This window comes from Porites lutea, chromosome 2 (genome assembly GCF_958299795.1).
Source record: "Porites lutea chromosome 2, jaPorLute2.1, whole genome shotgun sequence".
Classification (NCBI taxonomy): domain Eukaryota; kingdom Metazoa; phylum Cnidaria; class Anthozoa; order Scleractinia; family Poritidae; genus Porites; species Porites lutea.
In genome coordinates, this window is record NC_133202.1 from 27,473,155 (window position 1) to 27,487,130 (window position 13,976).

The following is a 13,976-nucleotide window of genomic DNA, read 5'->3' on the forward strand; positions in this document are numbered from 1 at the left end:
CATGCGTTTAATATTGCAGTGATCAAGGTGAGTTTTGCCCTTTAACCGAGCTGTAAGCAGTGAAACGCAGCGAACGATGAAAATTCCAAACCACTCTAACACAATAGTAATCAGGCAGAAAATCATTAGTCGTGTTTTGTTTCTCGACAGAGTTCACTCGTCGTCAAATTTTCTTTATCTTTGACAGTGGTTAAACCCCAAACGCGGAGCATTTGCGTTCTTGTGTTTCTTTGGTTTCCAAAGCAAAGAAAAAAATGTACTTGGTGTATGTTTTTTGACTACGGATTTAATAATGACACCTGCTTAAATGAATGGTCAAATGTTTGAGAGATGTGACGCGCTAGAAGCGCGTTAACAATGCTGTTGCCATTTTTTAACTTTTAAGATTCACACTCTTTTAAGTCAGAGTCTTCTCCAACTCTTTTGTGTGTTCTTTTTTTTTTTTCTTTATTGCCCTTTCTTGCATTTTAAAACTCAATAAAACAATGAAAAGCGTTTTTTTTCGAAAGGGCTTTTCAATTTCCGCTTCTTAAGTTCATGAATTCACAAAAATAAAGCACGTCATTAATTACCATCTTGCTTTTTTTTTCTCTAGAATTCATCATCCTCATGGTGTTTCAATATTTTAGTCACGTTTTTATTTTTTAAACAACGAAAAAAAAAATTGAACTTGTGAACTCATAAGTATTTTGTCGTTGGTCTATTTACAATATTCCCTGAACTGTGAAAAAAAAAAAAATTTCCATAGCGTTTTGCACCAGCTATACAACTATATTATTCTGCTTCGCTAGCTTCCTAGCTAAAGCGGCAAGGATCCTGGCGAAATGTGAAATTCAAACAGATGGTATATTGAAAAGGTTTGACTAGAATGCCTTTTGGGCGCAGCCGTGCTGGGCAGCGATTTAGAAGTTCAAAAGAAAAACAAAAGGACATATAAAGTGAAAGACGTTTTTACCCCTACACAGTGACATAAAAATAGGAAATCTAATTTAAGTTGTAATTTTTTTGGCGTTAAATGAACAATATAAAGTAGGAAATCATAATTATTATTTGCAATGTAGCTCGCTGTTATGTTTATAATGAGTCAACTAAATAATTTGCTTTAAAGAAATTGTTTTTCCTCGATGACTGTGACCACTGAAGAAATATTGTTGTGTGTTAAAGACAGTGAATATTATTATTATTACTGTGAACTCACCCGAATTATTTAAAAAAATTGGAACGACTTCCAGGTGCTGTGAAAAAAACGAAAAACGCAAAAATCAACCTTAATTTAGTTTGTAAAACGCAAATGAGTAGATTTTCAAATATTATTATGACTCTTCGACTTCGTAAACCGTTACCTAATTAGTTATAGTAATACTGTACTGAGTGGAGAGCACTGAATTCAGGGAGTAATTTCAAATCGACCAAGCACGTACACGTAGTAAGAAAAAGATTTAAAATTACAAGCGTGATTAACCTGAATTGTTCTGGACTTGAAGTCATAACCAAGTAAGTGTGACAATACAAAAGTGCGAGAATCTCAGGATTGGAATGTTTATTAAAGTACAAAGTTCTTATTACATCAGCTTACAGCTTCTAAAGCAAAAACATGGCTTGTAATGTTTGGAGAAGCTATCGGCATATGGAAATCTAACTGTTGGAACTTTTTTTTAAATGGTACAATTTTTAAAAAAAATAGACTTGTCAATCCGAAGCTGAAAAACTTGCTCACTGAAGATTTTTTTTTCAGCTTTGATTTGCTAGCATGAACTGATTTGTTACACCTTATTGGCTAACAACATTTGATACTTGATTTTCATTGGCTGTTAAACTGTCCGATTTGACCTTTCAGCTAGAAAAATCAGCTTCTTATCGGACAGGAAAAATTGGCCACTTCTTGGGTTGGATCAGCCAAATTTAGCAATAAATAATCTAAGAGCTGTTAACATTAACATTAAAATTGCCTCAGACCCTTTCGGCGTAGTTTGTGGCGTGGGCATAACAAGCAAACTAACGTAGGTAGGTCGAAATAAAAGAGTTTATAGCCTTGAATATGCATAAAAAAGATTTTCTCAAATTTAGGCGCCTAAGAGAATTTTTAATTTTAATTGTTGATCACGTGTGATATTGCATTGACAACCTTATGCTGAATTTTGAATTTCACATCTGTTCTTAAATAAATTATTTATTGGCAAATTTGGTAGTCCAAATGCAAGATTATACTTTATTATCTTTTCAAAGAATCTGAGTAAATAGTTTTGACTTGGTTACTTTTTCGATCGACGTCGAGCCAGACAAGCCAAGATGGCGAATCCAAGATGGCAGCGTCAGTGTGAAATTAAAACGCGAGCATTGATTTTATCATTATATACTTATAGCTAGGCAAAGTGGCAATATTAGAAGTAGTATTTTAGTGACACTTTTAGCAGCAGAAGTAGAGTGAGCGATAGAAGTATAATAATAATTACATATAACAAGGTGATTCTTCTTCTGTTTTCTAATCTTGATACCGGTATTTGCGAGGTATACGCTTCTTCAATATAGTGAACATTACATGTCGATCACCAGCTTTCGCTGGAATACTTGCAATTAATGTATTTGCCAGCAAACTTCTATTGCGACGTGATTCTTTGTATTTGTAGTTTATTCTAATTCCTTAAAGTATTAACACTTGGGTTGGCTATGGATGTTTTAATTTTTTTCCTCTGTTCAAATTTTATACTTCCGTTTTGCAACTAGTTATTTAACCAACTTTATATCTAAAATGCGTATTCCAAATTTTAAACAGGACAGACGATTAAAAAAAATTTCGCGAAAAAAAAACGTGCTACCGTTTACTCTCCCAGAATCACGGGCATTTTCGTATTTAAAGCCACGCAAAGCAGCCCAAGTGTATTAGAGCGGAAGCATATATGCTTCTGATTACAGTCACATCAAATGTACCTACGATATTGATCAGCTCCAAAAGTGTTAAATGTATAAACTTTATTTAAAGAGGGTAACTCTAAACAGTAAACTGACAAACCTGCAGCCCCCTCCACTGACTAGCTACAACGAACAGTTAGATTTCAAGCTTATCTGATATTTCATATCGCACTACCCTGGTGCAGATCTTTCCGTGTATTTTAGGTCGTCGAAAGAAATACCATTTCTGGGAGACGAGCAAACAGCAAATTTGACCACACATTTTAAAAAAATTTAATATCTCCACTGTTATTTACCCTAGCTTAAAAAGCTATACCTTTTTGGAAAGGGCATACAATAAACTTTCCAAAAAAAATTATTTGCCCTCTGGAAGCCCATAATACTTCACTGAAAAAAATTACAAGATACATTTTCTCATAATTTATTCAACAATTCAAATATAAAATGTGATTTTGCAATAATAATACTTGGACTCAGCTTAAACTTTAAAAGAAAAGTTTTTCTCTAGTTATCTAGTAAAACAAACCATCAATCAGCTAAAAATATTGAATGACATAAAAAGTAATATGCACTGAGGATTTTTGATTTTAAATGAAGAAGAATTCTCAAACTGACGGATAACTTGCTTTGTCGCAACTTAAAAGTCAACCTATTTTAAGTTTTCGTTTTAAAACCACTACGAAATATAGGGATTCGAACATGGTAGCAAATCCAGACGTGCTTACGCTAAAGGTCACGTGTCTTATAGCAAACTATTTTGTATATTGTAGAAAACTTTCACTGTACTTAATACCCAAAACAATATTCCTTTCGCAATGCACAATTCTTGGCAATTCTTATTACAATTCTTATTACTTTTTCATTACAGCGAAATTAACTTCCAGCGAAAAGTATTAAGAGCAATATATTACTGTATTAAAAGGCTAAAGCCTTTACATTAATTGAAGGAAAGACTCTACGTACTTAAATCCGTACTCCTAACATTTCCTTCCTCGCGTACTTGTACGTTTGACTGGCCTAAAGTAAAATACGCCTAATGTAGTTTATAAAGTTCATATGTTCACAAATTATTAGCATTTTTTTGAAATCATAAAAGTATTTGATTTAAGACATTTCAAAGTATAGACAAAACAAACAAATTACGGTGGAGGCGAATTATAAAAGATGATCAACACAAAAACTACTTAGAAGGTTTGATCGCAGAATAAACAAAGAATTTGTGTTACGAAATATATTGGCGTCCTCTTGTCACAAATGTTATTTATCTTATTGTTTGCTTTGCTTATTAATTTGGATTCATCTCGTTTCTTGCAGAGAGCAGTTTTTCCGTTGGTTACTGGGATCTGAATGATCAAAAAGTTTTTTGTCTTTAAGCTATCTAAGAAAATTAATCTGTAAAAAAAGGTTAAATTCTAATTTTATTATTGAATGTTTAAAAAATCTTACTCGGGGATTAAAAAAAGATTTCAATATGCTAATTTTGATCAAGCTAAAGCCCATTATGAGAGGAATATACAATTCGAAAAGAAAACAATTTTTCCTTTTTCTATTGGACAAATATTGAAAAATGACCCCCATTGATTTCTAAAAGTATTACTTCTAAGCCGACTTGCGGTGAAAAGATTGTCCAAAACACAAAACGTGTACATGTTTATTTTTAAATCAGCGTTTTGACGCCACGATGTCAAAGGTTACTCGTACTTATATTACGAAAGGAAAAAAAACGAAATTTCAATTGTCAGGAAACAGAATGCCATAGCCCTTTCCAATAAGCGCTGGACGAACTCAAACGACGGACCGGCAGTCATGCGGGAGGACAATTGGCAGACGTTGGCACACTTCGTACACTTTCGGGTATTTTGATTGAGTTAAAATAATTTGATGTATTTCTTGTGTTTGTTTGCTTCTTGACTTTCTTTTCTATGCAAGAGCAATTTAGAAAATTTATGGCTCGAGTTACAGTAAACTACTTCGATTTTAATGTTTTTCCTTTTTTCAGTGTAATGACGGCTTAACGCAGCCTGTCAAACTACCTGAACTTTGTCTAGTTAGTAATATGCTTATATCAGTAGATACTGCACGATTATTATCTCTTTGGTACGTTGTATCGCTGATAAATGTGAATGTTATAAAGCTCATTATCATTAAAGTGTGGTGTGTACGGACTTAACATTCTTAATTTTGAACACAAGAACCGTTACAAGACTGAGATATAACAAAAGGTCAGTACTTTTCTAAAGAGGAATTTTTTGATGAGAGTTTTATTGTTTGCGGAATGTGAATGAAATAGAGGGCGGCTGTTGAACTCAGGCACATTTAATTGTAAAAATATGTTTGTAGATTTTGCTTTAAATCATTTTAACAATTTACGAAAACTGTGAAAAGACGACGACTTTTCGAATTTAGCAGAAATCGCTTGATCATAAAATTGTGCTCTCAACTGTGCGTATCCTTTCATTTTGATTCATGTTCGATGTTTTATTCAGCGTGTTTGCCATTTTAACGAGATTTGCTTTTAAAAATCTTTCCATTTTTTTTCAAAAACTTTTAACGTCTAGTAAAGCCGTACAATAAACAAAATTATATGGCCGAGAAATCGCGGTCTTTTAGAAAATTCGTAGGTGTACTGTCACTGAAGAAGAAAGCAAAATTGACTAGCTTCCAAAAATAAGATGTATTGAGTATTCAAAAGCGTTCTCATGAAGTAATTTGCATTTGATAAAGACAGATTGAAATTAGGGTCATTATAGAAATAACGAAAGGTTAATAAAGAGTTATCTTTCTAATACAAGTAACTACTTTATAAAAGTACTATTAGAATCTGAAACGGTTGACATGAGATATTTGTCAGCAACATTTAGTGTCAGTCTTTCATCACAAGCTGTTTTTTTGCTTGTTTGCCAAGTTTCTTACTTTTAAGTGAAAATCGAAACAAAGATAACATCCATGGTGACCATGGTATAGATTTTTAAGAACTTCCGCACTAAAACTGTTGATTCAATTCAAAAGGCGTAACAAAATTACAATATGACGGATCTAAGACGGCGGCTATTTCGAATCAAGACGTCATAAATTATGACTTTATTGTGTCTAAGCTAAGACATTTTCTGACATGCTGCAAAAGCTATTACTCAAATTTCCACAGCTTAGCTTCAACTTTCTTGAAATAACAGAGAAGCGCCTTATCCACTTTCTAAGTCCCAAAGGGGTAGAACATTTCCAAACCCAATGTCTGACGTTAACTTGGTTATGCCGACGAACAGGCAAATCCTATGAAGATGGGAACTTAACATAGATCAAGGAATACTTGAATTATTTGAATGAATAAAAAAACCATTATTGGTTTCGGCTTCGGTATGATATGAAGAATTATCCGGCTCTTTTGTAGCGTTAACACATTATTTACCGCAGTATTATGATACATCTAAACACTTGTGACATCCTACTGGACGCCCAACATGGCTTCCATCCTGGGCGCTCAAGAGAAACGCAACTTATCAATACAGTAGAGCATCTAGCCCGGTCAGTAAATGGCAGAAATTAGACTGATCTTTTGGTCTTAGACTTTTCTAAAGCCTTCGACAAATTAAAGTAGCACACAAACGTCCGTTAGTTAAATTAGAGTACTACGACATTCGTGGTCTGACCTTAGCCTGGATAGAGGCGTGACTAATAATCAAGCACAGTGAGGAGTCCCTCAGGGACCCGTGTTGGGTTACTTGTGCTTCTTGTTATTCTTGATGGATATAGGTCAGATATCAAGTTATTCGCTGACGACGCCACGCTGTCTGGTCTGGTGCATAACTTCGACGATTTAATCAGTCTCCAATGCGATCTGGACAAGGTATTTTAATGGGCAAAGTTGTGGCAAATGGTCTTCGGCCCGTCGAAGTGCTACGTTCTACGAGTTTACAGAAGCATGAAAGCTTTAATCCATCCCTACACCATGCTTGGCCAAACCCTGCAGTCTGGGACCACCAACCTTATCTTGGAGTTACTCTATCAGCGGATTTGGAATGGAGGACACTTATTCTGAACATTAGAAATAACACCAATTCTGCACTTGGCTTTGTCGAGAGGAACTTACATCGTTGCCCACAGAAGATTAAAAAACAAGCTTACAAATCACTAGTGAGACCACCGTTGGAATATGGTAGTACCGTAAGGGATCCGTATAGAGCATATCCGAAATCATGTCTTGAACAGGTCCAGCGCAGAGTAGCACACCTCGTACCAAGAACCTACGCGAATGAGAAAAAATGCGTAACTAATGCCTTGAATCAACTAAATTGGCCAACTCTCGAAAAAAGAAGACAAGTAGCTATACTGACGCTGATGTTACCAACCAGGCCGCTATTGATACAACATCAATCCTCCATAAAAACCAGGGCATCTCATCCACTGAAATTTATTCTACTTGAGCCATCCTGTGACGCGTACAAATACAGATCCTGGCGAGAATAGTTTGCCATCTGACTATTTGACATTAGTTTCAACTGCAAAATTTAAAGCCACTATCTCTGACTGCACTTTTTCATTGTAATGTTTGTCCCTTCCTATTTATTGTAAATTTATTTTTATTCTAAATAGTAGCACTTTAGTTTATCAGTTAAGGAGCTTGCGACTATGTCTATAATAAATTTTATAAAGTGTTATCACTGCATCACCCTCCAGTAATTGCTTTTTATTTCACAGGGTAGAATCAACCTGCGATTTATCAACAGAGACCATCATGGCGGCCTTCACAAAGCTGTTCTTAATGGCAATGAATCTGACGTAGAAAACCTTATATCTGCTGGAAAAGGTACAATTATATATGGTTTAAGTTTAGCTGAAATAAAATTCCAAACCGGATTAGATATTTTTTGCCTTTCCCGCACGGTTTGATCAAGTTGGGCAAAAAAAAAGTTGCTCTAAAAACTCACAGGAAAGACAAGCTGCTTGCTTTTGGTGTAGAAAAGAATGTTTTGGGCTATTTTGATTGTCGTTCCGTCCTTTCTCTTTCCTTTTTTTATCCATCTATGCATACGTCCGTCAGTTAGTTCGTTCGTTCGTTAATTCAACTAACCGGTCAGTCCGTTGAAAATCAGTGAAGTGACTGAGTACGTATACAGTCGTCGGCTCCCTGAACCCTCGACCTAAGCCTTCGTGTCATCTACTACGGGCCGTATAATTACAAGTTTACAAAGGACGAATGATGGAAGAATAAGGCTCAACTTAGCTTCCTTCTAAGGAGACAATTAGTCACCAGTCAGTCAGTCTCTAACTACATTAGAAGCTGGCGTGAGCGGACACCACCCTCGGGAAACGAGAAAGGCGTCCGTAACAGGAGTTGGCCGCTTACGTGAATGTAAAAATACAGAGTTTGTATGGCAGTCGAGAATTAAGAACGGGGTTTTGTGAAGGCGGACGTTAGTAAAGCTGTCCAATTACGAGAGTGTCCGTTAGGAGAGTTTGCACTGTCGGTCAATCACTTGGCAGTCAATGAAAGAAACACTGTTAAAAGATAGTCTATCGAAAAGATTTTAAAAAGGTTGTCGCTCATTTCTGCCGCAGATATAGACGCACATGATGAGTACGGTAAAACTCCACTTCACTGCGCAGTTGGAGCTCAAAAGCTGGATATTGTACATTGCCTTCTCCGCTACAGGCCTGATGTGGATGCACATGATGATAGGGATGATACCCCATTGCACACTGCTACAAGAACTGGAAACTTAGATATTGTGCTGGTTAGTGATCGCCACAATCATTTCTGGGCCTCAGCCGAGACGCCTTGATCTATTTTTTTTCTTTCCTACCCTTTCAGCCGTCGAAACATGCCGGCTCTGAACCCCACAATGCCCTTTGCAGCTAGTCCTTATGATACGAAATCGGCATCATAGAGAGCTTTTCCTGGTTGGTTATACCATTTTAAACTTCGTCGCTCGCTCGGTCGCTGCACGACCTGATGCATTGAAGCTCGCTTCGCTAACTTTTAGGAACTTATGAGAGGTCGAATTGTAGCAAGTCTATGGGACAAGACAAACAAAGAAAACTACGATTTGTAACGTCCCAGTGCGTCCTTTGCTCTCCAGCATGGCGGTTACGTTTAGTACCACGAGAATAACTGGCTGCCAAGGGCCTATTCAAGTGTCCCTCGATATGATAAAGGATGTAGAGTGTTTCCTTTTTTCTTCTTTCTCTTTTCACAAAGCGGGTGGTTCTTTAAATGAAAACATAAAAAGTGGCGAGTACCTGTCTCACAAGAAGTACCGAATTTTTTTTGCCAAAACAGCTTCCATAAACAAGTAGAAACTAACGATATAATATCCCGACGTTTTAGCATTATTAAGTCTCAGAGCACAGAACGTTTGACTTACAGGCTCTACTGCGTGAAGGTCACGCTAATCCCAATGCTGTCGGCAACTCAGGCTGTACTCCACTTCACATAGCGGCTCATCTGGATCACTTGAACAATGTATCCATCTGCAAGCTCTTGGTATGTAAAATTCTCCACTTTAGTAACGAGAAGGAAACTCGTCCGAGTTAACTTTCGCCAAGACTTCTGGGACGGTTACTGGGGATAGGACAGACAAATTGGCCAATAGCTGAATAGCGCGTGCCCAGTAACGATCCCAGAAGTCTTTGCGAAAGTTAACTGGGTTCAGTTTCCTTCTCATAGTTTCAAGTGGCGCTGTTACGGTGGTATGGGCGTTTTGAGCATCCCCATTCCCAAAACCTTAGTGATGTGGGCATCTCCTTCTCATATTACCTTAGCAATTAGGGTTAGGCTTAGGCTTAGGGTTACAGGGGAAGCCCATATATCACTAGAATTTTGGGAATGGGGGTGCCCAAAACGCGGAGATGAACATATCGAATCACTGTGACAGCGGTTGCATCAGTTTCTTAATGATTTGTTATCTAATGAATCGTAGGCCTTGTTGACACTGTTCAGAACAATTTTTAAAAACTTGCACAAATCCATTTTTCGTTTACGCGGGACCTGTGGAACCTTGCAAGTTTTTGAACAGCAATGTGTGCAAAATTTTTATTTCTTCCTGATCTGAAGTAGGGCATAATATTTCATCGATACGGATCTACTCCTACGCGGCCTCGTGTAAACACCTGAACTGTGCAAGTTTTCGCATAGTTTGCGTTGTTAAAGCCTGGAGCCAAGTTACGCGTCATTCAAATGCTGATACCGGCAAAAATGTGCACGGACTCCTGTGAACTGTATTGTAACAGAATTTGCACGGTTCCCTATACACGGCTTGCACAGGTAAAAACTTCGTCCGTTCAAAAATTTGTCCGCAGCCGTGTAAGCGATTATAAACGGTTTCTTATTACTTTTTTACTACATGAATCATCTTTTTTTACCGCCCTGTTTCAGCACCTTTAGCTGGTGGCCAGAAACTTCATCTCCGTTCGCCATTAAATTCACCCACTTTCCCTTTATTCTTTCACAGTTACAGTACAACGCCAAGCTTCTGTCACGTGATCATAAGGCTATGACGCCTATTGCTCATGCTGCTTTGCACGGCTCTTATGACGTCATGGTTTGCCTTTTCCATTACTGTGAGTTCATCTGAAAATTTCAGTTTATAATGCGTGTAAACTTCGTCCTTTTTGTAGCCATATAGTGATATGCACTATAATACATTGCCCTCGGCGGTCGTGTTCCAATAGACTTTCCGGCATTCTTATGAAAAAAAAATCAGCAGCTCAAGTTGATTTCAAGGACTTCCTGATGACAAAGTTAGTATTAAGCTTTCTGTCTTTAGTTTCCCTTTTTCATTGCCTTGTATAACAGAATATACCTTTCCTCTCAGTCAAAGAAATTTGATAAGCAATGTTTTTTTTCTTTTACCGAACATCTCTACCAGAGATCATAGGGTTATTCTCATCTGTACTTGGCCGAGTGCCGGTAGGGGCCGGTATTCTTGGTGTATTCTGGGTTTCGTGGATTGTTTGTTGTTCGTAGGTTTAATCATCTTAAGTAGATCTTAGGTCAGTTACCCTGCGAGCAGAGGCTACATTTTCGCTATGTGAGCTGGCGTGCGAAAAGTAGCCACTGCCGACAACCGTTCAAATCCGTCCAGAAATCTGGACGAATGAATTAAAAAATGGGTTTTTTCCTGTTCTTGACCGGCTTAGAGCATTGCGTGAGTCTTGCGTAGGAAATCAGAGTTGTCGCAATTTTTTTTGTTACCGGGAAACTCGTGCCATTTGACGACAGACCAGACGATTAAGTTTGCTTGCGAATCGCCGAGACGAATTTCGCGCATACACGATAGAAAATTGAACGGTTGTCGGCAGAGGCTACTTTTCGCACGCCAGCTCACACAGCGAAACTGTAGCCTCTGCTCTCAGGGTGTATGTCAGTAAGCTCAAACTGAATAATTTATCCCTGAGTTATTTTCAGAAATAAAAAAATGTCTTCAACAGTTAAAACAGATATTGTTATAACGCAGCTAAAGCCCAAGGTATACCACGAGATGACATTCTCCTCCATGCAGACAATACAGACGGCACTTTGCTTCATCTGGCTGTAGAAAGTGGAGTGGCAAAGGTACAAAAATTGATTGGAAACAAACTTCACCTAACTGACAACGCTATTTTAGACCTCACGTGATCTCAGAAATATCTCCTAATAACGCCTCTCTTAGGCTATGTAAATTTAGGTCATTTCCGAGCTCCAAAAGCTCTCACTTTCAAAACGAGGCTTTTCAAAATCTTTCTTGTGAAAATGAATTTTATTTGCATGCCGGAATAAAAAATTGTTTACATATCAATAGCTTCTCACTTAGGGTCTGTTTACAGGGAGGTGGGGGACCCCAGGTAGGTGAGGTAACCCGCTTAGGTGGGGTAACCCGCCTATCCATATAATCTCCTATTATGATTTGATCACGTTTACATGATAGGTGGGGTGACCTCACCTATCTGGGGTCCCCCACCGCCATGTAAACAGGCCTTTAGCCTTGCTTCCTTAGCCTTGCTTTGAAAAAGAGACGGTTTGGGGCAACTCGGAAATGGCCTATTGATTGTGATATCAATGGTGTTGTTAAGCATGGGTTTTTCTTAATATTTTGTTGGATACTTGCAGCTACATAAATAAATAAACGATCAAATGAGTAAGCCTTTAAGATGAAACTAGCTGAGGGAAATACGCATGTTTTGAACTGATTGCTCAGATAGTGCGCCATACTGTAACCTGTGATGATACTTTGGCTTATGAGAGCCATTCTTCCGCGTAAATTGCCCTGTTTTAACTTCAAGTTATTCTTCTCTTTTCGCAGGTTGTAGAACTTTGTTTGAAGGAAGGAGCAGTGTCCAACTCAGTTAAGGTATCATTTCGTTTATTTTACCTTATGTGTAGTAGCTAGTTTTCTTAGACAGCAACGTATAACTAATGCAAAGTTATATACAGCCTGCGTCACAGACGAAACTAAACCTCAAATAATAGTTAAGGCTGTCAGCGAGTCAGCGCCGAAATCCTCGTTATGGGTACCGGGTTGTGTACTAGGATTTGAGTACGTGCTAAGATTGGTCTGTTAAAAAACCATTGTTCGATAGGCCAATCAGGTTGAAAGGAAATTTGAAGCTCACTTCCGGCAATTCGTTGTGTCTGGGGGTTCCAGAACTAGAATCTCAGCGCTGCTTCGCAGGTATTACTAACCGGGGTTAGATTACATCTACAACGCAGGATACGTTTTACATATAGGTAATCTTTCCTGACGTCATCCCTTGCATTTTCCCTTATTAGCGTCCGACTTAACTCATAGAAGCCGTGGCCTGGATATATGAACTAAATGCAAAAGTCGAAGGAGCTAATTAAGTTGAGCAATTTGTGCGATTTTCAGCTCTTTGCAAGCAATATTGAAGGAAATGCCCGGGAGGGGGGGCACTTGGGTATTTTTTGGGTGGGTATGTGCCGCCCGGGACTCCAAATTGGCACCCCGTTCTAAAAGAAATTTCCCCTTTAATTGGTACCCTGTTCTAGAAATGGGCCAATTTTTTACACCCCGTTCTAGAATTCGCCCTAAAACTGATACCCCGTTCTAGAAATGGGCCAATTGTTTATACTCCGTTCGTTCCGTTTGTAAATTGAAATAGCCCTGTTTTTTTAAAAAGATATTTCTTTCTTTGTTCGACTTATACATCAAATAAATGCTTCTTCATAATCAGCAACAATTTTAAGCAGAAGGTAAAGCCGCGATCCACAATTTTTTATACCCCGTTCTAGAAAACGCCTCTGAAATGGATACCCCGTTCTAAATCAGGAGCTTCAAAATCACGACCCCGTTGGGTGGCACATATCCGTATAGGTAATGTATGGGAGTACCCCCCCTCCCCCGGAGGAAATGTCAGCCATCAAAAACTGCGAAATTGCGGTTTAGCAAAAAGTTAATGAGCCATACATTCTCTGTAAAATTTCGAGTTTTTAGAAGAGAATTTCTCCGAAACCATTCGGAGTATTGGGCTCAAATTTTCAGAGATAACTGAAACTGTTATGCCCAATCAATATTTATAGTTTTTATTTTGTTAGCGTCATCAGATAGTGATAAGCATATGTTAATGAGGCAAAAAGTGTCAACAAAGATTCGCCTATACACACACCACACAATGTGAGAGCAACATTGAAATCGCGTTGAACTGAGTATGACAGTGAGCTTAGGGGTTACGAAACAAACGCATAGCCAGGATGCTTTTCTTCCTGTAACCTATCGATGTACAGTGAGCTTAGGGGTTACGAAACAAACGCATAGCCAGGATGCTTTTCTTCCTGTAACCTATCAGTGTATATTGAACGTCCAGTTCAATTTGTCCATTGCAATGAATATTCAGAGCAAGCGCAGATTGATTGGCTATTATCCTTTTGTAGTCATCTGATGGAAGCACACCAATCCATCTGGCTTCCTCATACGGGTACATGGACATCCTGGATCTTCTCATGAAGGCTGTTGCGTTCATTGTGGACCCCCCTCCAGACCAAGATGGAATGTTACCTATTCACAAGTAGGCTGGATATAATCTCATTTTAATTTGATCACGTTTACATGATAAGTAGGGTGACCATGTGAGAG

The 13,976-nt window shown here is 38.1% G+C and overlaps 1 protein-coding gene across 1 annotated transcript in view; it reads left to right on the plus strand.

Annotated features, from left to right (window-relative positions):
• LOC140928179 (transient receptor potential cation channel subfamily A member 1-like) overlaps positions 1 to 13,976 on the plus strand; it is a 47,656-nt gene that overhangs the window by 11,028 nt on the left and 22,652 nt on the right. Inside the window, exons 2-8 of the mRNA XM_073377889.1 lie at positions 7,606 to 7,714; positions 8,467 to 8,642; positions 9,275 to 9,391; positions 10,359 to 10,467; positions 11,364 to 11,461; positions 12,189 to 12,236; positions 13,775 to 13,908. Of these exons, the coding sequence (XP_073233990.1) occupies positions 7,606 to 7,714; positions 8,467 to 8,642; positions 9,275 to 9,391; positions 10,359 to 10,467; positions 11,364 to 11,461; positions 12,189 to 12,236; positions 13,775 to 13,908 (791 nt within the window). The remainder of the gene's footprint in view (positions 1 to 7,605; positions 7,715 to 8,466; positions 8,643 to 9,274; positions 9,392 to 10,358; positions 10,468 to 11,363; positions 11,462 to 12,188; positions 12,237 to 13,774; positions 13,909 to 13,976) is intronic.